Source organism: Misgurnus anguillicaudatus, chromosome 10 (genome assembly GCF_027580225.2).
Source record: "Misgurnus anguillicaudatus chromosome 10, ASM2758022v2, whole genome shotgun sequence".
Classification (NCBI taxonomy): domain Eukaryota; kingdom Metazoa; phylum Chordata; class Actinopteri; order Cypriniformes; family Cobitidae; genus Misgurnus; species Misgurnus anguillicaudatus.
In genome coordinates, this window is record NC_073346.2 from 33335862 (window position 1) to 33363422 (window position 27561).

Here is a 27561-nt window from a genome sequence, read left to right on the forward strand (position 1 = left end):
ATCTTTCTGGTGAACTAACTAATGCCCATAATGTCTAACATGATTTTTGGAGCATTGAAATGTGATTGAATGCGTACTAGAATGTGCACGAATGGTCAAAAATTTAATCTGCAATAATGATTCAAATAGAAAAATGCTATTCGAATGTTTGTATGTTTTTTAATGGGCCACCGCAGGGTTAAGGTTACTGCTTATTTAATGCTTTTAACTTCAAATGTACAGTCTTTTACTGTCTTTTTGTTTCTACTGACTTTAATGTAAAATGTATTGTATGTATTTCCAATTTCCAATTCAGATCCCAGAAATATTTAGACATTTAACACTGGCTTGTTTTTGTCAGTCCTCATACTTTAAACTTCTAAGGGTGTTTTAATGCCACATGGGGTTTTAAAGGGGACATTTCATAAGACTGTTTTTAAAGCTCACGTAACACATGCTGTTTCTGCATTTCTGATGTTAATCTGGAGTACCTATAGAGTAGCATTACATCCTTTATATCTCTGAAGAGTCTTTAGTTTTATCAGATTTATAAAAGAAAGATTAGCTCTACCGATTCTTTCCAATAACGTAGAAAAAATTTAAAAAAGGAGGAGTTACCGCGGAAGGAGCGAGTACGAGTCATGCAACACTATACAACATCGTTTAACTTATGATTCACTACATGTTCGTGTCATCTATATAACATGCACGCGCCTATTTCCAACATAAGACAGAAGTCTTACTTACCGCATGCAACTCATGACCCGGCTGTGACTTTTCAATGAAATCCAGCGCATCAAACACACACGCAAAACTCCTACCCCGGATAATAAACTATATCCATTGTTTCCATTAGACTGGCTTTCTTCTCCTTACATCCAAAAACACACTTCTTCTTTTGTGCCACTGTTGAGTTTTGAAATTAAACAAAGCTGACGCGTGGTTCTAGCGTCTCCCGCTGATTGGCGGGTGGGCGAGGTTTTCCGGGGGAAGTGCCCATAAAAAGAAGTGATACGTATAGAAACCCCTGAAACGTCAGCTGGACCCGTAATCGGAAAAACTTTCCGAAACTTGTACGAACCGTGGCGGAGTGCATTCAGCACAGAAATACTCTTTAACACGCCCAACTGCTTTATTGGCACTTTGCCTACGTTTAGCATGAGAAAACAACTCCATAACTGTGTTAATAAGTCAGAATGCATAAAATACCATTCAACCATCCCTTTAAGATGTCAAATAAATCTTTTGTTTTCCTTAGAGTACATTTGGGAAGTTCAAAATATCATATATATTATTTATTATAGTATGTTAAAATTGCAACTTTGTAGGTGTGAGCAAAATGTGCCGTTTTTGGGGTTGTTGTGATATTTGTTCCGCCCCTCCTCCTGTGATTGGATGGTCGAGTGAGTACTGACATTGACGAGCTGAGCTTTTCACCCAAAGTTGAATATTTTTCAATTCTTGGTGCTCAATGTTGAGCACGGAAAATATGGCAAGCGCCGGCGCTCAGCGCAGAAAAAAAGCTAGCTGTTTAAAAGCTTTGGTGTGCACGCTACCTAATGCGTATATTTGCAGGCAACAGGTATCAAACCCATGACCATGACCCTTGAATTGTTAGCACCATGCTCTAGCAGTTTACTGCTGAGAAATACATACAAAGCAGAAGTTAATTGGTATTACTTGGGTTTTGTCAACATTTAATTAAACCTTGACACGATCAGAGCTTTCCACTTCGTTTGGAGGACTAAAGCCAACTGGGCTAAATGAATGCCTGCTTTCTTGTCAAAATACCTCATGTATTAATGATTCAGGTTCTTCTGCACACTGTGGGAAGCAAAGGTTAATAACAAAGAACAAATCTTGTCAGCAGCATAGCTTCAAAACAACTATGTGTGTGTATGTGTGTGTGTGTTTGCTTTAAAAGAAACATCCAATTCCTTTAAAATATAGGCAGCCTGAGAAACAAAATAGAAAAAGAGTTACTTCCCTAGTTACTGTTCATAATGTCATGTTAAAAGTCAATTTTTTATATTTGTTTATTTTAATATCGCCTTATTGTTTTTTATTGTAATATTGTATATTTCTTGTCCTTGTTTTATGTATAACGCTTTGCATTATTATAACTAAACTCAATCAAACAGAGAGAGAGAGAGAGAGAGAGAGAGAGAGAGAGAGAGAGAGAGAGAGAGAGAGAGAGAGAGAGAGAGACAAAGAGAGAAACACGAACAAAGCAAAATTTCAAGGCCGAATTTAAATCAGATTAAATGAGACTCTAGGCTTCAACCATCAGAATGATTCAATACACACAATGACAGAGTCAATAAGCATATCATCGCAGTCATCTCAGTCCCTCTAATGAAATCCAGATCCCCGAAGTATATTTAAGACCATTAATTGTGCCTCAAATGATAATATGATCGTTACTCCATTATTACAATGCAATTTCAACTCCGTGCAGAGAAAGACTGAGATTATTTATTGTTTACTTACTACATATTACATTCTCATTTGTCCATCTCCTGTTTATAAGCCCCATCTCTCATCTCTTACTTGTTTACAAATCACCATACCCTTACAGTGAAAGATAAAAAGCACTTTAATAAAGGACTGACAATTGTTTTGGCATTATACATTAAAGGTTTGGGGGTGAGAGAAAATAGTCATGCATTCTTAAACAAAGGTATTATCCACTGCAACATGTCAGTCGAACTAGCATTATGTAAAATGTCAGACAGGTGCATGTCACGATTGCCATAACATCCAGAGCATTTGCTCTACAAACTTTCACTATCAGCAGAGGCACAGCGAGCCTCATAACAGCCAGTTAATGTCGTGACTCTAAATATGATTCAGTTACTCTGCAGAAATCGCACCATTGCTCTCTTCCCCTTGCTACTTAAGTAGGATACTCTTAAAGGCGGGGTGCATGATTTTTGAAAAACACTTTAAAAAAAGGGAGTCGAGCCGAGTACCAAAACACACTAGTAGCCAATCAGCAGTAAATCGTTGCCTGGGTTGTGTTAGTGTGGGGCGGGTCTATCTAGATTCTATTGGGGTAGGTGATTTCAAATGTCAACATTGGCTTTCAGAGATCATGCACCCCGCCTTTAAAGTGTCAATGTGACCATGATTATCTTTTGTAAACCTGGTATTCAATCAAAAAATATTTACAGGATTTTCAGCATTAAAATCTCATGCAATGTAAAATTCAACTGTGAATTATATTTCAAGGCATAAATCTAGATATTAAAATAATAATTTAATGCTGGCACGAAGCTCTCTCTATATTATGAAATCTCTTATTACATCCCTTCTTTACACACTGTGTCTACTGTACTGAGACTTAAGAGCCCAGATTCATTTAATAATGTGACGACACACCAACAAACATTCAGAACAAACACACACTTCCATTATGAGCCTGTTCAGCTAAATGAATCATCTTATTCCTTACTTTCTAAACACAAAGCAACAAAATGTTATCCATTCGAAACTCTGTCAACCCTATGTGTGTAATGAGAACATTGGTGCTAAACTAGCATATCATTTACGTCATAGAATAATTAAAAATGCTGACAGAACAAAGCAAATAATTGCTACAAAAAGAGACCGTTGCCAAGGAATATCAAGATCTTGAGTCCAACAAATCCCAGTTGCTTTTCTCTTGGATTTAAGGACAAAGATACAGATGTCTCACTGACATCCACTCGAATATCAGACATATTCAAATCTGGACAGCAAGAAAGTATACAAAAGTATTCCTGTAGCTCAATTGGTATTGCATTAGCAGTGCAAAAGGTCACACGTTCGATTCTTAGGGGTCACACATAACAATAATATGCATATCTAATGCATTGTACTTTTTTTTATAAAAGTGTCACTTATGCATAAATGTAAATGTAGGCATGATGCTGCTGAGGCCATGCCCACTAAGAGTTCAAGGGGCGTGGCAACCACTAATGTTCAGCCAGGACTACTGATTAATATTACAGTCCCTCCAGAAAAACGTGATTATGCGATCGCATGATTCAATGCATAATCAGCCCAAATCCGCATAATTGTGCGGGGGCCACATTTTTTCAAATATGCGCACTTTTGCAGCATAAATTGCAGACTTCTGTGCGCAAAATTTGCAGGGATTGCATGATTTTATAATCTCTGCATTTTCATAGCAAAAAGTCATATATATCTTAGCAGAAAGTAAAAAAATGTTGCATTTACTTCAAACAAGGGAAGCCATGTTCCCTGTTGCTATGGGAACGTTATGAAGTAATGTAATCACGCGACGTGAACATCACTGAAAAGCTGCAAACCCCAACCGCATTTTCATTCCATAAAATTGCATAAATATCCCGCATATTCCATCGCATTTTTTAAGAAAACGTGCCGCAAGATCAAGGGTTTTTGCCAACAACAATCACCAACAACATTTTCTTCATTTTTCTGAAAGGACTGATATTAGTGAGTCACCCCTGGAGAATTTTGATCATTTCCAACATTCTGTCACACATTTCAAGCAAACAAACAAAAGGCAAGGTATTCTTAAAAAACAAGTGTTTTGATTTGTGCAAATAAAAGTACATATAAATATTAAAATGCTGTCCTCCACAGTCAATTAAAAATGAAAATGTTCTTTTAGCTTCATATATGCACTGAAAAAATGATTATGTGCCTTAGTAAATTTAACTTAAAAAATAGTAAATTCTATAAAAAGAAAAAAATAAGATGCAAAAGGAAAAATAACAAAAAAAAATCTAAATAATTCTAAATGAACAAATTATTGAGTAAATTTAAATTTATTTTTATTATGTAAAATCCACCCAAATTTGTAAAAAGGAAATTACCTTAATAATTTTGTGTTGAATCTACTTGAATTATTTAATTAAATATAACTATCTAGGCAGTGGACTTGTACATCCCAGCATGCTTTGCATGGGGGACTGTGTTTGGAGAGTAAAATTTGCTGTCTCAGCTACTCAGGTTCATTTGTTTTTGTTACAAATGGTGAGTTACATTACTGGCACTCTTATTTGGGAGAACAAAAATTAAGCGAAAGTTGAAAATATTGGGTTTGCTTTATTTTTCTGAATATTAATGAAGGTTAAGATAGAATAAGATATTAAAAAACTATTGGATTAAACTTAATTTTAGTATGTAGAAATTAAACCATTAAATTGATCTGGTTGCACATAAATCTACTCAAAATTGTGAATTAATCTGAAATTACTCAAAAAAATATAAGTACAACCAACTTAAAAAATATAAGTACAACCAACTTAAAAATTTAAGTACAACCAACTTAAAAAATATATAAGTACAACCAACTTAAAAATATAAGTACAACCAACTTAAAATATATCTGGATTTAGATTAATTTATTTCGTGCAACCAGTTGACATAATAAAATTAAGTAAACATAACATTTTTTTTCAGTGTGGGGTCTCTCATTTATTTCCTTTCACAGATTCTGTCTGGCCTTCAGGGCATTGGCGCCTTTCTGTCCAAACGCTTTCATTTGGGCCAATCAAAGAGGAAATCAACCAAAAGAGCAAGCCAGGTTGAAAGTCAAGAAATGTCACAAAAGATGCTGATTTAGCTTCTATTATTAGATAACAGAAAGGTGCATGTTTAATGAACAGGGGAGAAATCGACAGCATTCTGATTGTATAAACCTAAATGCTCCCTGCAGATAAAGTGATTAAAATCTAACTGGTGCCAGCCTGATTCACTGTAAGAGAAAAAAATGACATAAAAAATAAAAAGCATTTCTTGAAGATAATATTTGTGACAGTGTCACTATATGCAACCCCTAAAAAGTGAAAGCTGCTTTACCTTAAAAAAAAACTTACTTCAATTGGTAACACCTAAAAAAATACATTTTCTCACTTTAAAGGGATAGCTCGGCCAAAAATTAATCTCAACTCTTTTTATACTTGAACTAAAGTCACTTATTTTTAGCTTTATTAACTAGACAAACAACCCAAGTGTAAAAATGAATTATTTACGCATGAATCTTAAACTCCATGCAATCATTCTGATTACAGATTTTCACACTCATAAACCTCCTGTTGTTATGTCTTTGAGGTGAGTGTAAAAAAGAAATGAAGATGGAAAAGAGAAATAAATGTTCAGCCAGACAAATTCTGGAATGTAAATAATATAGCATGAGCCAAATAATCCCGGCCAAAGGAAGTGAACAATCTATTGTTTTGTTTAAAGCTAACAAAAATCACACTATCTGCCAACATATTTGGATATAATGGATGAAATAATGAAAGTAGCAGAGCTAAAATCACATCACCACTGTTAAAACCATTTCTCTTTGAAACCAGAGCAGGCTTTGAATTTTCACAAAGGGTCTCCGTGTAAAAGTCAATTGGACAAGCTTTTCATTTTCCTCACATTCTGTCTTTCTTTCTCCCGACCTCCTCGACAAACATACAACGTGACCGGCGAGCTCCGAGCGCATCGGCCTTTGGTGTTTAATGCTGAGCACATTTCAGTAACAAGAGGGAGCATCAGTTAAATGTAAATGCCAATACACGGTGATTGTGGTTACTATTACGGGGTAAAGAGAGAGCTGCTATTTATTCCTGTCATCTTCAAATGTTAAATCATGCAAATACTGAGCACAGACTGAATAAGAAGTGATGTCGTCTTCATGTGTTTGGTGCTAAAGCTTAATTATATTGCTGATTCTCTTTCTGTTCACTTGATGAAGAAAACAACCATGAAATCAAAGCTCAAGTGATGACGAGATTCTGTTCATCAATTGATTTTGAACAAACGAAATCTGAATACAAAGAAGTATCATTGCATAAATATGAGAAAAGAAATAATGTCACTATCACAAGTCAAACATCAATTAACTGAAAAACTAAAATTTGTCAGCAAAATGTCTAGATTGTCCAGTCAGAATTAACACTTAAACGTTTCTGAGCATTTATTAATCTTTAATAAGCATTTTTTGGCAAAAACCTCCACGTCTTTGGACAAGACATGGTTAACTGTTGCAAAACCACTAAAGATGCAACTAAAACATTGCAAATGAGTAAAGTTAGAATGTAAAAATAAAGACACTGAACCACACATTAGGGGGCGCTGCAATCCACGTGACTGCCACATTCGGGTTGTATTCAGAACTCACAAGGGACTTTAAGTGACTTTGGGAGTTTGAATGTGATCCACGGTCATTTGCACTTAGAGGACTTTGCTGAAAAATCCTGAAAAATACAAAGCTGTATTTTTGAATGGCCTAAGGCCGGGATTAAGTGGATTTGAAGCAAAGGTATTTGATCAGTCCTTCCAGAAAAACGCAGAGTTTTTTTGTGATTGTTGCGGGCAAAAATCCTCGACGTTCCCATGGCAATAGAGGACACGGCTGCGCTTTTGGGAAGTAAATGCAACATTTTTCAACTTTCTGCTAATATATATGTGACTTTTTGCTACGAAAATGCGGAGATTATGAAATCATGCAAGCCCCGCATATTTTGTGCGCGGAAATATGTAATTAATGCGGCGAAAGTGCGTCGTATTTGGAAAAAATGCAGCCCCGCATAAATATGCGGACTTTGGATGATTATGCAATATATCGCACGATCGCACAATCACGTTTTTCTGGAGGGACTGTTTGATAAATGTATAGTACGTGCCGAGAGCATTCCATTAATATCATCATCTAATTTTTCCAGAGTAAAATAAAATTGTTTTAACTCAATCCAGTGTTAAATTAACTCTGAACTCTTTACATTTCCATTAACACTGTAATTTTAACTCTGCTAAATTTGCTGTGTACTTATTCACGATACAGCACAGCCTCTCGTACCTTATTGCTTACGTGAACCGCACACCTGACCTGTCAAATGTCTTAAAACAGGGTTTCCACACCTAATGCCGAGTTCAGACTGTATGATTTTCAAACTAGTCGGGTCACCTGTGGTTTCACACTGCGTGATTATCTGGGGAAGGGTTCAGTCGCTGCTGTTTCAGACTGCATGATGGATTGGCGACAGGGGTTTTCATACTGCATGACTTTACCGTAAGAAGAATCGCCGATAACTTTTTCCCGGTCCGCAAACTACGTCTCACAAACAAACGCACGCGAGAAGTGACGCGAAGGAAACAACGCGAGGTCACGCGTGCAAAACCGGAGTTCTCACGTGAGACTGGGATTATTATTAAAAATGGTCACCCGCAAGAAGTTTACCATACAAATTGCATGTGCGCTCATGTGCAGCAGAAAGAAGAAATAAAAATTATGAAGGAGGAAATGTTTGGAGAGACTCCTCCCCGAACTTCCAGCTGTCCTGTATGTTGCTCTCTCATTGGATGTAGGTCATCGCCGATGTTATTGTCAGTCAAAACACATTTCACACGGCATGATTTTGAACCGCCGACCGGTCCAGATATTTAGCATGCCAAATATCTCACGGGTGTCGGCGACTCGTCGGCGATCCTCTCAGAACGCGTCTTTTATAATTCACACTGTGTGATTGTCACTCGCGTGCATGAGCATCGATTTGCCTGTGATATCGGACATTTGTCTGTGATTTCTCAAAACCTGTCGGCGAGTCAAACAGGGCTAAAACCGTGCAGTCTGAACTCGGCATTAGTTAACATCAAATTCAAGGACCTTTCAAGGACTTTCCAGGTCCAATACCCTTGAATTCAAGGACTAAATGTGGGAACACATTTCAAGTGAGAGCAAGGTTACATTTTAAGATACATTTTTACAGTCCCCCTTTGAAGGAACTGGTGCTGCGTCACTGCGGTGACACTTTGGGGGCCCCCCAGGGGTAAGTGTGTCTGAATGTGTATATCAAATTCAACCAATGGTGAGGGTTAACGACAAAGACAGGTGCTGCGTCCGAAACCGCCTACTTCATACTATATAGTACGCGAAAAGCAGTAGGTGAGGCGAGTAGTATGTCCGAATACATAGTATTTGAAAAACAGTATGCGAAAAGTACCCGGATGACCTACTACTTCCGGTTAGATTTTGTGGTGTGCATACGATGGACACTTCACTATCCCATGATGCCCTGGGAGAGGAGTTATCCAACGAAGAAGAAGAGGCATGCGGCTGTTATTGTGTTTTCGCGCTGAAATGACATGACGTGATGACGACATATGTCACATAATATAGCAACATGGCGGATGTAGTACGTCCGAATCTCATTCATACTACCAGGATTCATACTATACAGTACCTACTGTTTTAACGGCAAGTAAGTAGGTACTTCAGCTTATTCATTACCTATTATACAGTATGCGGTTTCGGACGCAGCCAGGGTGACGCGGGAGCCAGGAAGTATCGCTATCTGAAATATTGCCAAAGACGGCGTTACAGGGACGCAGGAAGTATGGCAAGGGAGACGCAGCGTCTCATTCCCTTCTCAGGGAACAACGGCTACACTCTTAAAATGAATGTGTTAAATTAACACATCTTGTGTCTAGTTAAGGACAACACATCTAGTGTGTTGTCCTTAATTTAACACATCTCTGTGTTATTTTTGGAACAACACAATGTGTTGTTTTAACACATCTTGTGTTGCCCCTTTTATTTTGAGACTGTCCTCCTCCAAAATACGACCCAGTATGTCGTATGTGCAAGCCGCTTAAAACGACCTACTGTTACGTTTTAAAGTTAGGGCGCCCTCTAGTATCCCTTTAAATAACGACAGTTTCGTTTGTCATGAAATGGCGTTTGACTGTCATTACCAATCAAAATACTATTCGTTTTATAATCGTATTTAATCAAGATTATAATACAGGAGAAGTTGTGTAATTAAAAGTTATATATGTTTTTATGATGTTTTTAAATATCTTGGAAAGAAATCAGCCACATCAATAACTCTTATCACATCAAATGATTAATTAAATTATAAACCTTTTGTAAGAAAAAAAGATTTAAAAAAACTAATAAAAACGGATACAGTTTAACGTTATATCATATAATTATTTGTAACGTATTGAAAATATAATATATAATATAATTATACATTTTACATTTGCGGCGCTGAATATATATATTCAGCGCCGCAAATGTATTTATATTATATATTATATTTTAATTATTCCAAGTTGCGCTGAATGAAAATAAATAATAAAAATAAATAATTAAACGAACCAAGAGGAAGTTGAAGGAAACGACGACGAAGAAGAAGAAGAAGGCAGGCGTGGCTAGGTGTTTTTCTGACGGACGAAGGTAAAATGTCTGTGTTGTTTTTTAAAATATGTATTTGTAGTCGTGTTGATAGTTTGCAATTCATGTGGAGCTAAGCAAGTGCATCTTGGCGTTTTAATTACAAGTCTGTTGAGAATAACATTTTACCCATTAAGAAGCTAGCCCGTTATTACTTTGCTACCTACAGTAACGTTATCTTGCAGGTGCTGCTAACTTAGCTACCTCAGATGCAAAATCCGGCTTCTTAATTAACAAGCAAAACACGATTCTTTATGGTGCCTACCCTAACTTATACGGTTAATTTATAACTAAAATAAAGTTTGAATTATGTATATGTAACGTTACCGAGTTCTATGTCGTGTAACGTTACTGCAATGTCTGTCATATTGCCACAATAAATTTCAGTATCCCGAAGGTATTTTCAGCATTATATAATAATATTTTCAGGGCATAACAGTTTAGCAGCTGTCTAAATTATTTAAATTCAGGGTATCAATTCAACCTGGAATATTACATTTTAAAGAATTAAAACATCACAGATGAATTAATTACAAAATCAGGTTCATTATTATAGCCTATTTTAGACTATAGTCAAAGACAATAAACAATATTCATTAGTAAATTCAGATTTACAGGCACAGTTTGGCATGGACCAGTATGTGTAGTTGTTTTGATTGGTGCACTTGGAGCTTGTGTAGACACTCTGCTTATTCCCCTTTGACCCTGTTTAATTCCCGTTTTAGTCATTTACTTTGTATATATCTAAATGTAACTTTCAGAAACAAGTTGAATGATAGTATAACTAATCATCTCATCTCTTTGTTTTCAGGTTTTTGTACCCATCCTTTATCAGTGAAATATTTTACAAATCAAACGGTTCTTTTAAGAGCCTCTCTCTGTTTCTCTCCTTTTTCTTGTGTTTATCTCTCTCCCTATTTGTATTTCTTCATACCTTTATCCTTTCGTTATTTATCTTTAAAAAATCGGCAAATGGCATCTGAGGCATTCAGACAATGGCTGGAAGCAGCAAAAACCTTGGCAGATGAGTTTGAAACCACAAATGTAATACTTTTCATACATTATTTTCCTAAGAAAATAGCTCTCCTTATGTCTCCCTCATTTAGTTTTTACTTTCAGACCAAAAAGAAAAGAAAGCAAAAGGGACCTAAAGTCTCCAATGTTTCGTGGAGGAAGAGAGACCAGCATGGGAACATCCTACCACAACGTGTTAGGATTATGAAGAATCGATCTGGTCAGTAAATTGTACATGCATGCTGTTGTCTACAAGTGTTTATGCTTCTGGTCAGAAGTAATGTTTTCTATAGCATTGTATTTTGTGTTTGCAGTGAAACCCTCTGGCACTAAGGTTTCAGAAGTTGAGGAGCTCTCTGAAGTTGAGGAGGTGAATGAAATTCAACAGGAGGTCCCAAATCTTGGTAAGCATATTGAATTGAAAGCCTAAATAATATCAGCCTTAATATTTAAATGTAAAAACTTCAAAATTAGGAAAGTGTCAAAATGTATGTAGTGACCATTTCCGTAATGCACATGAAGTGATAAAGCCATATAAGAAATTGCAGTAAAACTTTACTATAAGTTTCATTACTTAAACTAGAACTAACCATGTGCAATACATTTGTTACTGTGCGTTTACACCGGCGAGAGCGTCAAAAAAAGCTCCGGCTGCCCTGTCAACGACGCTATAGAAAAACTGTGGACGCTCTGATGCTCGAATGCATTCTCTGGAATCCTCTCAAGCAGAGGTTTCTGCCATCGGATTAGTTGCTGCCGAAGGTTTCCGCCTTCCGATTTGTTGCCGCCAAACCGTGTCATAGCTCATTACCATAAAGTTGAGCTGATTTCAACTCTCCTTGATGCTCACCCTGTACATGACGCGCCGTGCCGGAGCTTGTCGCCACTCTCATTAAAAAATGAATGACTTCTGGCCACTTTGATGCTTTCGCCTGTGCGGTGTGAACGCACAGTTTCTGTATACACTAATGTTTTCTTAACATTAGCTAATGAAAATACAGTTGTTCTTTGTTTGTTCATGTTAGTTTACAGTGCATTGATGAACCTTTTTTATCTTATTATTATCATTATTATTAGTATCTTTTTTATTATTAATTTAGATCAACATCTTCAGAGACTAAAAGACCTGGTAAATTCAGTCACTGTCACTGCATCGGTGGAAGAAGACACAACCACCATGTCTGCGTGGACAAAAAGACAGGCTATCTCTGAAAAAAAATTCAAGGCTGCGATGCCAGAAATTTTAAATTGCATGTTGACTGCAGAGACTGTAAACCAGCATTGCTGTCAACAATGCAAGATGACTGATGCTGTTGTCCGGTGCTTGGACTGTGTTCCCTCGGGAATTCAGTTTTTCTGTTCCACATGCGACACAGAGATCCACAGAAAAAATGTTTTGCATAACAGAGAAGTTATGTTTGATGGGTTTTTTAATCCTATTCCACCAACATCCTTTGTGGTGGTTTGTGGTGACCAGTATCACCTCAGTGAACAAGGTATGTTCAGATAATTTAGTATGTCCTCTTACCGTGTTTTCATAATGTTCACTTCATGTACAGTGGTACTATAAAAGCTCTGTCTGCTGTTTCCTTTATCTGTTTTTTTATTTGTTTAGTAAATGTGTAGGCATTACTGATATTACTGCAGTGTGTATGCTTCCAATTCTTCCGCCACTGCAAATCTGCTCCTGCGGTCCAAACCAAGACCTCATAATCACCCCAGGAAAGCAGACTGTCTTGGTGACAATCAATGGTATGTCTTTTCACTTCCTTCTACATTTTATATCCCACTAGATGAAGTTAAGCATAATAATTGATTACTATTATTATGTTGTCCTGTGCTGTACAAATACTGGTCAAATGGTTAACACATGTTTGTTTTAAGGTCCTTACAACCTGTGCCTGCCTAGTGTATGCTGTCCACTGTGTTCTACTAAATGGACTCCTGGAATTGGTGACTTGCTTAAATTTAGATATTGGCCAGCAACCACCAGCTGCCAAATGCTGTTTAAGTTTGATGTGTTCACATCATTCGAGCAGATGAAGTTAGCTAGCCCATCCTTATCCCAACAAGCATTCCTCAAAATGCTTGAGCATCGATCTCTTTCCACTGGTCGGGTAAGGGCTGTTTTCATTTAGAATGTTTCTTAAATTTCAGACTTTAAAATCTTTTATTAACCAAAACTGTTCCATTTTTTTTTCCAGATGGGTAGTATTTGTGGCAATACGTTTAATAGAGTTTTTCGGGAGTTTGCCTTCTGCAGTTATAAAAAGGAAGATCTGTGCTTGATGGAGCCTTTTAAATGCCCAGCATGCACACCAGACATGCTGGCTATATCTGCAGACGGCAATAGAAAACATTACAGATTCAAGAAATCCAAAGGGTCAGTGGAATTTTTTATTATCGTTTACAATTAAGATATAGGATGGCACACTTGTGCACTTTTTTAGTCTTTTTTAGTCTTTTGGTTTAGCCAAGAAATACAGTGACAGACTGTCCATGCGGCAACTCACGGCTCTAGACCCCCCATGCCATGACCCTCTAAAGAAAAACAAGTATAGCTATTGGTTGGATGGACTTGATAGTTATTTATAGAGAAACTATGCTGCACCTTATTGCTATAACATGTAAGTTTCTACATACATACAATTTCAGTCATGTCCTGGCATATGAACATATTTCTTTAATATAAAAATGTTGGCTCTTAGCATCATAAAAACAATTTTGAGTTTGTTGTTAAAAAAGTGATAAAAGTACACTTATATTTAAAGTTCAGAAATAACAAAATGTGTAAATTGCATGATTGCTTGCTTAATATTCAAATAATTTGTATCCAAATTGGTACATCTTAAATACTCTTTGCTTGTAACATTAGAGTTCTATGACAATAATATTGTACATTGTTTAATAACTTTTGTCAGGGGTGTGATTCTTCCGGATAAATCCGGAATTCCGGCTTTTCCGACCTGAAAATGAGGCTTTCGTGAATCATGCAAATCCAATTTTTTGCGTGTGTGTGTGGGGGGGGGGGGGGGTTGCAAGGCACCGTTATAAATAACCGCATATCACTCCGCAATTGGCTCCGTGCACGACTCTACTTCCGTTCTACTTCCGCACCTCGACTGTGTGGGTGAGCACTTCCGGCAAGATGGCGATGTTTTACACCAGATGTCTCCAAGACCTGCCAAAAATTACTATATCAGACGTCCACAGACTCGTCCGAAATGGATGCTCTGCCCCCCGGAGTAAACGGGAAAAGGGGTACAAGATGTACCTTTCAAGTTTTATTGACAACTATGAAGGTAAGTTTGAAACTGACAGCAAAACACGTTCACATTGTTGTATCACTAACTAGGTAGCAGTAGCTATGTAGTTAACATTTAGGTCAGTTGTCCTGTACAGATTTTAGATTTGTAGAATTAACAATTGTTTTTAAACGTTTTATTTTTGGTTGAGGTGCATACGATACGACCAAAACAAAAACGCAGCACCCTGAAAAAGCGCTAACTTTCCAGAACCAAAACAAACGATTCAACCGGGCGTAGAGAAAACATAATCTATCGCTAAGTTTAGACAGCTGTCTATTTATTTGTCTATTTGAGCCGTTTATTTATTTGACAGGTCTGAGTATTTCTTTTTGGTTTATGTTAGTGCTGCACGCTTAATCATATCATGTAAATGCCCTGACTGTGACACACACACACACACACACACACACACACACACACACACACACACACACACACACACACACACACACACACACACACACACACACACACACACACACACACACAGAAAGACACGCACCAGTGTCGTGCGCACAGACAGTACGGCAGAATACAGTTCTGTTTCGTGCTTCTTTTGCAGCTATAGTAAGTATTGGTCTATATGTCTAACATTACATGAATGATGCTAAATTCCCACAGTTTCAAACAAAGACCCTGCAGGGAGGGTGACCGTCAGGGCTGTATGTTATAGGTCCATGAGGAAGCATGAGAAGCCTCACGACCTCAGAGTAGGGTGACAAAACATGTGTTTAACCAGTTCAAGTCAGATTCTGGGGTATTTTTGTGGCTATAGTTGGTGATGTGGATGTAGAATATCAATAAGAAAACTTAAGTCTGTTTATTTGATTTAAACCTGAACTATACTTTCATGGACACCCCAGAAACTGGTTGTTACTGCTCCCGTTCTTTGGAGCATAAGTAGGCCTGTTCATGATGGGTACATTAGTCAGTGTGAGGTAAGCGTTGATTTTGTACCCTCAATCTAGGCTATACTAACCTGTTCAATGTTTTACTAACACTGTTCATTTGTTCTAAGTAACAACTGTATTTTAATACAACAGAAAATCTTTTAAGATTATTGAGGCTGTCTTATTTGTTCTAGTTGTTCTGGTAGCCTTATGAATCATACCTCTACTATTTGCTAAAATCATGTTTTATTCATAGATTACTTTTGAGGACAGCTCACCGATTCAAATAGCGGTGGCTGAGTGCTCCTGTGTGGCTGGAACCGCTCTCTGCAACCACAGTGTTGCACTACTGTATCAGACCACAAAATACTCTACGCTACAACTAAAAGCAGTACCACCTGTCCTCAGCTGCACAGAAACTGAGCAGCGATGGCATAAACCACGAAGATTGGTAAGTACTTAAGAACTTAGGCTAATATATATATATATATATATATTTTTTTTTTGAAATTGGATATAAGTTCTACAACCTTGTTTAAAAAGCACAATGAAGACAAAACAAGCGCATCATTACCAAATCTATTACAGGGTTAATTATATTGCTATATTTCAACAATATTGCAAAAATTATATTTATGACGATATAGAATATTTTTTTCTTATTACATTTATCTCACCTAAATGTTTGCTCTGCCATTGCGTTTTTACTATGGGGTATTGTTGTTGTTAAGAGTTTACACAACACAAGGAAGCTTGATTTCAATCTGTCTGTCACACTGTCACATGCCTTTTATACATAAGAGTCTGTGTGATGTAGCTCCCTTTTTAGGTACTAAATCATCATCGGAGGCTAACGTACTGCAGAATGGTGTTGTTGATGAGCGCACTAGGGAACATAAATGTGCCATACGTCAGTGTGTCGCTGTGTCATTTATATGTAAAAAATTATACCCTTATTATCGTGGACGGTATGATATGACACACCCCTACGTGTGATGGTATGTTATGGGGGCTAACCAACTGTCCTTAAGTTTTATTTGTTTATTTGTTTGTTTACTTGATAGGGTGTGAAACCAGGCAGAGTGGGTAACATGGTATTCATCTCAACCAAACCCAAGTCAAGACAGTACACAGCTGCTGATGGTGTAAGGTAATATTCACTCTCAAATAATAATCTATTCTGCAGTCATTGTCAGATTCTTGTTGTTTTAAGAGTTATTATTTCTTTTTTTATAATTATGACATAACTGTTTTCAAAGGAGCAAGCGCTACAAAGCAGTGCGGGGTGACTTGCCAGACCCAGATTCCCTGAAGGTTGACGAGGCATACCAGGACTTCGCGGCAGAACTTGCTCCGCTAATCACTACACTCTCGATAAGCAGTGATGTCCCTCTTGTTGATTCAACCTTTGGGACCGTTCAAGAAGGGAGCCCCATTTCATATCAGCACCCATTGCCAGTGAGTAGGGTAATCATCCACCACCCAGACGCACCCCCTCCACCACCCCTGCCGTTAGATGGTCACAGGCTGGACCCAACCACATGTTCCTTTGTGTGCACTCACCAACAACACCTTAATGTAATGTCCCTTAACATTACTTTTGACATGGCAAGATCCATCGAGATGGCTACGAGAGAACAGAGTGGCAGCGCAGAGTGGCACAGCCTGAGGAAGATGAGGATCACTTCATCCAGGTTCCGTGAGGTGTGCCATGTCCGAGGTCACAGCTCTGCAGAGAACCTTGCAGAACGCATCCGCAAAGGTGGGGTTCAGACAGCCTTGATGAAGAGGGGGCTGGCACTGGAGCCAGAAGCTATTCAGCAATATGCCCGCATTAAAAACGTCAACTACTGGCCATCAGGATTTGTCATCCATCCAGATGCTCCCTGGCTCGGATCCTCTCCAGATGGTGTCGTTTTTGATCGAACGGAGGCACCACCGTTCGGGCTGGTGGAGGTGAAATGCCCCAACTTGAAGAGCTATGTTGACTCTGGTTGCCTGCACATGCAGAGTGGCGCCTTGCGTCTGAAGCCAAGCCACAGCTACTATTGGCAGGTGCAAGGCCAACTGCTTATCACTGGAATGCAGTGGTGTGATTTTGTGGTTTTTGCAGAGGAGGACCTTTTTGTACAAAGAATTTATACAGATGCAGAGGTTGCTAGGGTTATAAGGGAGAGGGGGGATTTTTTCTTTTTCTATCATTACCTGATCTGATCTTTAAAACATTAATGGTTCAGCCTGGTGTAAAAGTTTTGTGATTAGCTGTAAAACGATTGATCACATCCAGAATGGAAGTTTGTATTTACATAATAAATGTGTGTGTGTAATGTGTATAATTATTTTATCTATAAAACACACACATATGCTTGCATATTATTTGCAATAACTATATTATTATCAGCAGCATGTGCATATTACTGCATTTATATGTAATTTATATTATATATTTTATATGTAAATACATTTCTCTTAAATGTATACATGCACGTATGTGCATTTAAAAACAAAGTAATTATACACAGTACACACACATTTATTATGTAAATACAAACTTTTATTTTGGATGTAATTAATCGTTTTGCGTCCCTAATTGTTAATATTAGATCGTTGTATAAGTGTTATTCAATATGTTCTTATTAAATTCTACATCTAATGTCATCTGTGGTGTGTGTTTTTATTTGATTTCAAGTCATCAGTAAAAATCCAAAGCTAATGTAATGAAGGCAATGACACAAAGAATTGTTTTTAATAAGCAAGATAGATCTTTAAGATCAAGGTCAAGTTTATTTATATACTGTAGCCCTTTAAAACAGCATAAATGCTGACCAAAGTGCTGCACAACATATCAAACAAAACGTCCACGTACAATACATTTTGAACACTAATAATAAAATATCAAAAGATAACCGAAAGTAGTAAAAATTAAGAGAGAAAACATCATACAATTTAAACACTATTTAAGACTAAACGATTTATTAATATCAAAATTACCAATTTAACTCATTGGGGAGTTGCCCATGCCTTCACTAACGGCCCATTCTGATAACTGACCAGGAAGCAGGCCACACTGAACAATTCATCAATGTTCCCGCATATAGACAGTGGTATGTCCTTGTCAAACAGTTTGTTTTCTTTCACTCTCCTTATGCACCTCTCCACATGCACTCTCAGACGTGCAATTGACTGTGTTTGTCTGACATCCTCTCGACTCATTTGTCGTTTGTTGCTGAGAAAGGCAGGCCGGTACACCTTACAAGGAGCAAGGTTGTCCACAACAAAACCTTTGTCCACCATGATCGCCATACCTGGCTTTAAAAGCTTTATAATCCCAGACAGCTTAAAGATCTCGCGATCACTCATAGAGCCTGCATATAGCCCAGACACAAAAGTGACAGCACCGTGGGGTGCCATGCCAATCATAGCCTTGAATGTTGTGTGCGATTTGTAGGTAGAAAACACCTCAGTTTGAAGGAGCAGAGAGGATGGCGTCTGACAGAATATCTCTGTACAATCGAGGACTACCTGTGTATCTGAAAAATCTGCAAACTCAGGTGGGAGGTGAGCTCTCACTACCTCTGGAGGAATCCAAAGGCGCTGGCTTCCCAGCAGGCAGTACAGAAAATGAGTCCATGTGGAGATGATCCGACTTGCAGTAGTGCGGTGAATGCTGAACCTCTCTGCAAGGTCATTGAGAGGAAAACCCACTGACAGATACATCAGGAACAGCAGCAACTCATCAATGGGTCTCAGTTTCTGTTCAGATAAAAAACAAAAGTCTGTTTAGTTACCTTGACATTGCTATTACTAAGTATAGCCTACATCAGAAAATAATACCAACATCAGCTGGCTGGCTTTTACTTTTTAGTTAGATGTAGTTAACTCCACAAACCAACAGGGGCAATTACAAAATATTTTAAATCTAATTTCAGTAACATTAAGCCAACAACTGTATGCACGTCATGTTACCTACCGTTGTTGGGTGATGGACTGTGCTGATGCTGGCAGAAGCTGTCTTGGCACTGGTTATGCGCACCATCTTGTGGATCACAGCAGGTTCAATTAATTTCCAAAATGCCATGAAACTCTTGTAGGACGCAAACCTGGTATAAAAGCGCATGTTCTCATCTGATGTAGACAGGCGATCTATCCCAAAACGCTGGCGAAGTTTCTGGGCTTCTAACTGCTGTTGTAGCTCTCTGATCTGGCGACGTAGGGCTTCATTCTCGTCTGCCAAATTACTCGCCCTCGCTCCTGTTTCAGGGACTACACAGTAGTCATGATCTATGGCCATTTCGGTATCCATCTCCGAGTCCGAGTCTGACTCTGGTGCGGGACTCTCGGCCCGCGGACGCCGTTCCCAGACGCTCGGTCGGGGCGCAGGTAGTTTGTACCCATTCCACGAAAAGTAAACTGGTACGGCTCCCTTCTTCAGCCTCCTCAACCCCCCGGCAGTCACATTTAAATCAGTCTGCTTAAAATGCCGACTACAGACCCGGGTGTTTTGGGTCGGGTTGAAGTCATCCCTCCGGATATTTTGCATCCACTTAGCCCGTACCGCAGCATCAACGGGGAATGCATGAAAGCTGATTACTTTGTTGTAGTTTGACGAAACGGTACATAATGGCACACAACAATGAAGTGTTGAGCCTGTAACTCTCTGAAAGGCAAGTCGCCTCTCTTTAATTCTAAAAACACTCATAATAAAAACATCTAGTCATCCAGTTTGTTGATCTCATTCACTGTTGTCTCTGTCTCCCGCTCTCACTCTCAGATCACCGGAAGTTTTCACCGGAAGTACTGGCCCACACAGTCAAGTTAGAAACGTCAGTGGTCGCCATATTGTGCACAGAGCGAATAATCTATTTATTTGTCACGATGGAACTTCATTCAAAGCAGAGTTCACAGAGCCTGCAGTCCGATCTCCGGTGTGTGTTGTTGGCTGCGAATTAAAAAAAAATCATGCGTTCGCCTACAAATGGTATGAGAGAAACACGTCTTTCACTCTCAACCAAACTAACAAACTAGCCAATCAGAAGTAGAATAGGGAGGGGTCTTTGAGGTGCGGCTGAGGTCCAGCTCAGCTACAGATGCCGCGCGGCCGCGGTGAAGTCATAAGTTTATGTGAGTCAGCAGGATGAAGAGTTAGTTTATGAAGCCTAGGTAAGACGACCTAATTGATAAAGGACTTAAATTAGTGGCGCTGGGAAGAAATTAAGAGAACCAGGTGTTTGCTGCTTTGACAAAACTGTCCGTTTCAAATCAGGCTATGCCAGTAATGTAAATAACAGATTTCTCGTCGAGGTGAAATGCGGTCTCGCGATATCAATATAAAGCTGCGTTTTTGTCAAAAAGTTTGCTTGCATTATATTATACTGTAATCACATACGTTAACGCGCGCATATACGTGAATCAGATCCAATGTCATCCTGACGAACACACGCATACGTTTGCTCCTCTTAATGGTTTGTGAATCTGGCAGTAACGCTTGCGATTACAGAATAATATAATGACAAGCACAAACATTCATGGATCTGGTGTGTGAAACGCGTAGCTTTGACTGTTAGATGCTTTGCCAAAAGAACTATGCAAAAGACAAATGCACTTGACTGCCTTTCCAGAAAGTCACAACATTTGAATAAAGTAACAAATGTTGTAATCAATAATTAATCTGTATTAAATGCCTCCACTAATTATTCTATAAACATAAAACATGTTTTGACCAATGGCGAATCTCATTTATCATATGTTTATGTGGCTTGTGTGCCTTATTATTATTACAATAGGCAACCAAAGATTTTACTAAAAGGGCATAAATTTGTTTACAAGAACATAAAAATCCTCATAGATGTAGTCACTTATTTTTACTCTCAAAATGCACCACATTGTTGTATTTACCTTTAAATGCACAAAATGATTTTGTTCAGTCTGAAGCAGTGGCAAGGCTACATAATGGTCAGGGTGGCACTTGCCCACGCAGATTGACGATTGGCCACTCAGATCGATCAACTTTGAGCCCAAATTATATTTCAACTGTATTTCATTTTATATAAGTGTGTGTGTGTGTGTGTGTGTGTGTGTGTGTGTGTGTGTGTGTGTGTGTGTGTGTGTGTGTGTGTGTGTGTGTGTCGCCACGTCATGGTAGGTGTGCCGTATATTTTCCTGCTTTTTTGTCCTTTGCCAATCACACCTATGTTTTGTCTCCCTTCTGTAGCCTTAAGACATATACTAAAACTTTAACAATGTTATTTATTTTTGTACTTGATACAGTATGTTTTTAACTTCTTGCACAAGTTCATGCCATAGGACAAATTAAAGCTGATACCCTAAACACAGTGTTCAGATCAAATTAATACTGATTAAAATGCGTGGCACGTTTCTGGTTAAATTTCATATTAATTAAGGTAAATGCAACATTTATGATTATTTAATTGTGTTGTTGATGAAAAATTTCTTATTTAACAGGACAGACGAACCACCTCTTTTTGATGGACTGTTCATCGCACAAGATGCCAAAGTATCTGCCTTTGTTGAGCAAATAAGAGGCCAGATGTGTAGTGTAAGGATTTATTCAACTCTATTAACCTTAGCTTTTAAAAACTTGTCCTGGTATTACATGTACCATATTGTTTTTACTTTCAGAGGACAGGTCATGATGTCTGTGGGCCAGCAACATTTACAGCAGGCAGAGAAACATCACAGAAATCCCGGGCCAAGGTGGATGAAGAGGGCCTTGAAATAGCAGTGTGCAGACATGGAATCTTGCTGCAAGGCTTGAATCACTATCGTGGTGAAATATATGCCTATCCAATGTTCCTGCAGAAGGAACTGGCACAAGCTGCAAATGTGACATTCTTCTGTATGGACATTGCTTGCAAGTAGATAGCCATTGCCAAATAACAACTAATGTCTTACAGTTAGTAATCTATGCCATGCATGAGAAAAACACCATGTCTAGCTAAAAAGAACACATTTAATATATTATGGACTTAATATAAGGTTAATATGGGTACAGTTTCATCAGTTTACATCTACCACAGATTTTCTTGCAGATATAATGCAATATTACTATTCATATGACTACATGGTGTTCATGATTGTTTACAGGAATTGTACATGGGTAGTAACATTGGTCCTGGTTTGTCTCCTTACCATTTTTGCCACGCACCTCATAAACTAAGCGTTTTTCCCATTACAGGTATTGGCCTTATTTGGAAAAGATGGCAGAGAAGTTGCCTGAGCTCCAACCACTAACCATGATGAAGCCTTTCCTCTCCGTAATGCATGCTAAGGCCCACACTGGCAAATGTGAGGTACAGTGTACAGAGTTAAGTTTATGTCACAATGGACCTGTTTCACAGACAAGGCTTAGACAAAGCCACGATTAGGCCTTAGTTCAATTAGGATATTTAAGTTACACTATAAATGTACACTAGAAAAGTAAAAACATTACTGGTGTACATCTTGAGACAAAACAATGACTCTGACATGTTTTAAGATATGTCAGCGCAAGTTACTTTCCATTAAAACCACTCAAACATGCATTTTAGTCTGAGACTAGCTTAAGCCTTGTCTGTGGAACTGGGGAAATATGTTTCAGGAGCATATCCTTACGGCATCAGAAAAACATTTGCTGGATTTCTATGTCTTTCAATATGCATGTTTCAGAAAAGGTTATGCACATTAGTGATATACTTGCAGTGGTTGCCAAACCTGTCCTGGATGACCCCCAGCTCTGCATTTTGTGCAGTATGTCTCCCTTTTTTGACACACCCAGTTCAGGTCCAATTCAAGTCTCTACTAATGAGCTGATGAGTTAAATCAAGTGTGTCATATCAGTGAGACATCCTCAAGGATAAGTTTAAAATAACTTATTTAGTGTGCGTTTTGGGTAATATACACACAACACTGATGAAATTTTAAAACATTATTAACATTACAGTTAAAATTGTAATTGCACAACTGCTGTTATGAAAGCTTTGCTTTCATGATAATTCTACCTAAGATCATTAAAATAATAAAATTTGCTAATGGCACCAAATTCATTGAGGATACACCAACTAATAAATAAGATTTTAATGACAAATGTCTTGATCTTATGTTTTGGAGCAGGTTAGGTGGGGTGGTAGAAGCCAAGATGGTGCAGGAAATACTGTCGGTGAAGAGGTGGAACAGGTCAATAGTTTCCTTTCAAGGGCAGCTCTTACTACAAAGTACATGACCAAGTCAGGTTGGTTAAAAAAGAAATAACCCTTGTGTTGGACACATAATACTAGATTGTACAATTAATTTGTTCTTATCTGTTTTGTTTTAAAAGGCAGAGCAGATATGATAACTGTGCTTGCCATGGCATGGAACAATAGGAAGGTGGAGAGTCTTCACAAGACACTGGCAAAAAGATTTGTCAAAGTAAGAAGGCTACACTGTATGTTTTAGGTCCTGAGGTGTTTTCTGGGCCCTGGAGGTGTTTTGACATAAATTTGTATTACATGGTCTACCGACGTTAAACTGGTGTCGATTACCTACAAATATTAACTTCACATTTTTTATAGTACAAAGATGTTTCAAAAATATGTCAAAAGACAGTAGGTACTTGATGCAGTAAATCAATTTTGACTATAGATGTTGTTGTCATTTACTTAAAGCACCATGATCAAGGAAGTGATTCTTCTAGGGCAAGGCTCAGCCATTGCATTCTAGCTGTGCTGACCCCTGAGAATTTCCCAAATCTTGACTGCATAATTTTTGGTAGTGTGGGGCCGTGTTCACTAATTTTGTAGTGATACTAGTAATTTTTATTTTTTTAAATAGACTACACAGAGGGCTGAAATGGAAGCAGCCAATCTTGAGAGTCTCAAGCAGGAGTTAAACATCTCTGAGGAGGATGCAGATCGGTGGGTGTGTGAGGTGCAGCAATGGGCAGCAACTGGTATGTCATAATTGCGAGTGTATACAATGGTTCCGTATTTTCCAGACTATAAGTCGCTCCGGAGTTGCATCAATTAAAAATGCTTCATGAAGACGAAATAACATATATTAGTCGCAGTAGACTATACGTTGCATTTATTTAGAAAATTATTTCACAAAATCCAAGCCGAAGAACAGACATTTAATCTGGAAAGACGAGTTATTCAACTAAACAATAGCAGACAGAACAGCAGGCTAAATCTGTGTCTGTACGTTAAACGTGACATTATCAGTTATTTAGACAATCAACAATAGCATACAGAGCATACCTGAGAGGCTGAATAGGCGATATTAACAGAACAAGCCAGCATGCATCAAGTTCGCAGGCTCGTCATTCCACATCACTAAATTCATTAGATTACATAAATACAGGAGCATCATATAACAGACTATTGCGGCTGTAGACTGTAATGTTGTCTCTTGCCTCTCATATGTCCAAATTAATTCATTCTGACTTACAAGGCGCACCTGACTATAAGACGCAGCACCGGCCAAACTATGGAAAAAAAACACTTGTAGTCCGGAAAATATGGTACTTTTTCCATACATTTGGCTACATTTCTGTGGTGATACCATGTTTTCTGTAATGTTTACTTTGGCTATTTCTGTTTTTCTAGAGAGAGACAGTACTCCCGGTAGCCAGGAAGAGCTCCAGAAAGAAATTGATGAGATCATTTATTCGATCCGAAGAAAGAAGCGTGATCTGTATCGACAGAATGGTATTTGGTACTTTTACTCAGCTTGCTTTTTTTCTTTTTCCTAATCACTTTTTTTAACCTTACAGACAGCAACCAAACAAGGCAGCGCAAACGGAGAAGACTTGGTGAGCTCAAAAAGACACTCCGAGAGAAGATAGTGCAGTACAACACCCTTCCTGGCTGTGAAGAGAAAATTGACACAGAAGCAGCATGCTGTCTCTCTGATGATTTCATTCTGCCTTGGGAAGCACAAGGAGATGTGGTTAGTATTGTTGTATTTTTGTGCTTTTTTTAATTCACATAATTCGTTTGATTCAATGAATACCAGTCAGCAATTTAACACTTTTATCCTAACACTAATATTTAATATCCTACATCATGCAATATGTAACACAGCCAACTAGAGCTGTGCAAAAAATCGACTGCGATTATCATGCGCGTGTCATCAGTAAAGCCGGTTCAGTGATTAGAAGTAAATCGGCATCAGCTGCTTTCAGATGGAGCTGCATTTATTACACAGACCCGTAGTTCACCGAGAAGCAAAATCGCATAGATAATCGGAGTCGATTTTCCTCGATTATGAACCCAGTTTTGCCTAGCTTCTCGGTGAACTATGGGTCTGTGTAATAAATGCCGCTCCATCTGAAAGCAGCTGATGCCGATTTAATACTAATCACCGAACCGGCTTTACTGATGACACGCACATGATAATCGCAGTCGATTTTTTGCACAGCCCTACAGCCAACACAGTATGTCTTAAATGAAAAGCACACATCTTGATACTGCTATTAGCATTTCTTTAACTTTATTTGTTAAATTGTAGTGTTTTGCTTCAGTTGTTATCATTTGGGTGTTTTGGCTGCATAATTATATTTATAATTTGGGATGATAGGATATTTTATAGGGCATTATCTAGATTATTACCCTTATACATTTTCCTTGTTGGACAAGTTTATTTATCAATATTATTATCAAGGCACACAAAATTATTAATGAAGAGCACTGTGCTAGGCATAAAGCTGAAAAATTGAATGTGTTTTAATTTTTTTTACCTTCCAATTTTATTTAAACAAAATAGTGGTTAGTCTCCGCTTGAAGAGGCGGCTGTTTGACCAAGTCATGCTGGCCAAGCGCATGGATGAGGAGAAGATAATAATAGTGAAAGAGATGACTCAGCATTATCAACATCTTAAAAATACATTGGACCAACTGGACACCTTCCTTCGGGAGATTAAAGAGGACATCAAGATCCATAGTATGTATTATAAATGTTGTTGCTGTTGTTGTTTTAATAATGTCAAAATATGTTAATGCCTGTAAGCAGCAGGATATTTGTTTCTTGTAAATATTGCTTCAAATCTAAAAGTATTTTTAAATCACCTCTTAAAAAAAGTTTTTAAGTTTTGCTAGCTGTTTTTCTATTTATTTATTTATTGCACATTAATGAACAGTAAAACACCAGAGTTGGGCACTCAAACTGCAGGGCATTTTCCCCACTATATAGTTCCTGAAATGCTGCTTGATTATCAATGTCAGTTTTCTTCACTTTTTACTTTAGATCCACCAAGAGAGCTGACTGAAGAGGGACACAGGGGGCTGCACTGCTGTATCTTACACAAGCGGCACATTCTGCAGCAAAAACTTGCAGCAGTCGCCAGCACCTATGGCAGTGTCAACACAGACCCTTCCTTCTTCATGCTGCAGGAAGATGCTGAAGAGGAGATTGAGGACAACAGCAGCTCAGAATTTTCTGAAGATGAATTTTAAAGAATTTTACATTTTAAAGCCGCAAACATTGGAAGCACTCTTTGATTCTTTGCAATTTATTTAAATATTTTTCAGATTTATTAAACAAAATAATAAGTAAAAGTCATTCTAAACATGAGCTACTGTGTTTGTTGTTTTTTCTTACACCAACATGTTCTCATTTTCCTCAAATTTGGATATCAGAAGGCTCTACATTAGCCATGAGCATCTGTCACTATTGTGACAGAGACACAGCAAGCAAAGCCTGCTTACTTTGATCCTTTCATATTTCAGATTTTACATTGGGCAGTATGTTGCAGTATAACTGTTACATATGTTATTTATTGCATATTGAATACATATTTATATTCACATTTTGGTTCTAAAGGTAATATATTTCATATTAATTTGTATAGACATATTTAATATTTAATCTTAAGTTTTATATTTTTATTCTTCTAAAGCCAAATTTTCACATGTTACATTAACTACTATAGTGATCATGAAAATACAAAATACTTATGTACTCATTAAGAATTTGTGGAATACAATGTCTTTATATTTTATATATTGTAATAGATCATGGTGCAAAATAACAATATATATGCCCTTAACAATATCAATGTGATCATAGTGCCCTAAATGCTGATACTGAAGGTTATAAAATAATAAACAATGGCATTTTGGTGAGATGTGGCCAAAGCAAGATAATAGTGTTCATAATATATAAAAGTTAATGTAAACACCATTCATATTGC

General features: G+C 37.9%; 4 protein-coding genes across 7 annotated transcripts in view; 2 read left to right on the forward strand and 2 right to left on the reverse strand.

Annotated features, from left to right (window-relative positions):
• The window catches only part of kcnj21 (potassium inwardly rectifying channel subfamily J member 21), an 80669-nt gene that overhangs the window by 33233 nt on the left and 19875 nt on the right, over positions 1-27561 (reverse strand). The window lies entirely within an intron of this gene.
• LOC141367291 (uncharacterized) lies at positions 10010-26942 on the forward strand. 3 transcript variants are annotated; one of them, XM_073872410.1, is made up of 18 exons: positions 10010-10186; positions 10995-11227; positions 11303-11417; positions 11512-11601; positions 12298-12693; positions 12845-12949; positions 13082-13314; positions 13402-13580; positions 21858-21951; positions 22035-22270; positions 22591-22705; positions 23505-23622; positions 23710-23801; positions 24204-24321; positions 24977-25078; positions 25144-25316; positions 26135-26312; positions 26616-26942. In XM_073872410.1, exons 2-18 carry the CDS (start codon positions 11156-11158, stop codon positions 26822-26824), a joined length of 2625 nt encoding a protein of 874 aa, XP_073728511.1. In that variant the 5' UTR covers positions 10010-10186; positions 10995-11155; the 3' UTR covers positions 26825-26942. The 3 variants fall into 3 exon arrangements, 2 of the variants coding, with proteins under 2 accessions (XP_073728511.1, XP_073728510.1); XM_073872409.1 differs by lacking the exon at positions 10010-10186 and having other exon boundaries at positions 10647-11227; XR_012371612.1 differs by lacking the exons at positions 10010-10186; positions 26135-26312; positions 26616-26942 and having other exon boundaries at positions 10632-11227; positions 24979-25078; positions 25144-25283.
• LOC129419320 (uncharacterized) lies at positions 14265-18053 on the forward strand. Of its 2 annotated transcripts, none has more exons than XM_055174440.2 (4): positions 14265-15215; positions 15652-15846; positions 16460-16545; positions 16655-18053. In XM_055174440.2, the coding sequence occupies exons 1-4, from the start codon at positions 15183-15185 to the stop codon at positions 17607-17609; spliced, it is 1269 nt and encodes a 422-aa protein (XP_055030415.1). In that variant the 5' UTR covers positions 14265-15182; the 3' UTR covers positions 17610-18053. The 2 variants fall into 2 exon arrangements, with proteins under 2 accessions (XP_055030415.1, XP_055030414.1); XM_055174439.2 differs by having other exon boundaries at positions 14265-14499.
• On the reverse strand, positions 18135-20255 carry LOC129433414 (uncharacterized). The gene is made up of 2 exons (XM_055192016.2): positions 19366-20255; positions 18135-19148 (listed from the first exon to the last, which is right to left on the reverse strand). Exons 1-2 carry the CDS (start codon positions 20092-20094, stop codon positions 18396-18398), a joined length of 1482 nt encoding a protein of 493 aa, XP_055047991.1. The 5' UTR covers positions 20095-20255; the 3' UTR covers positions 18135-18395.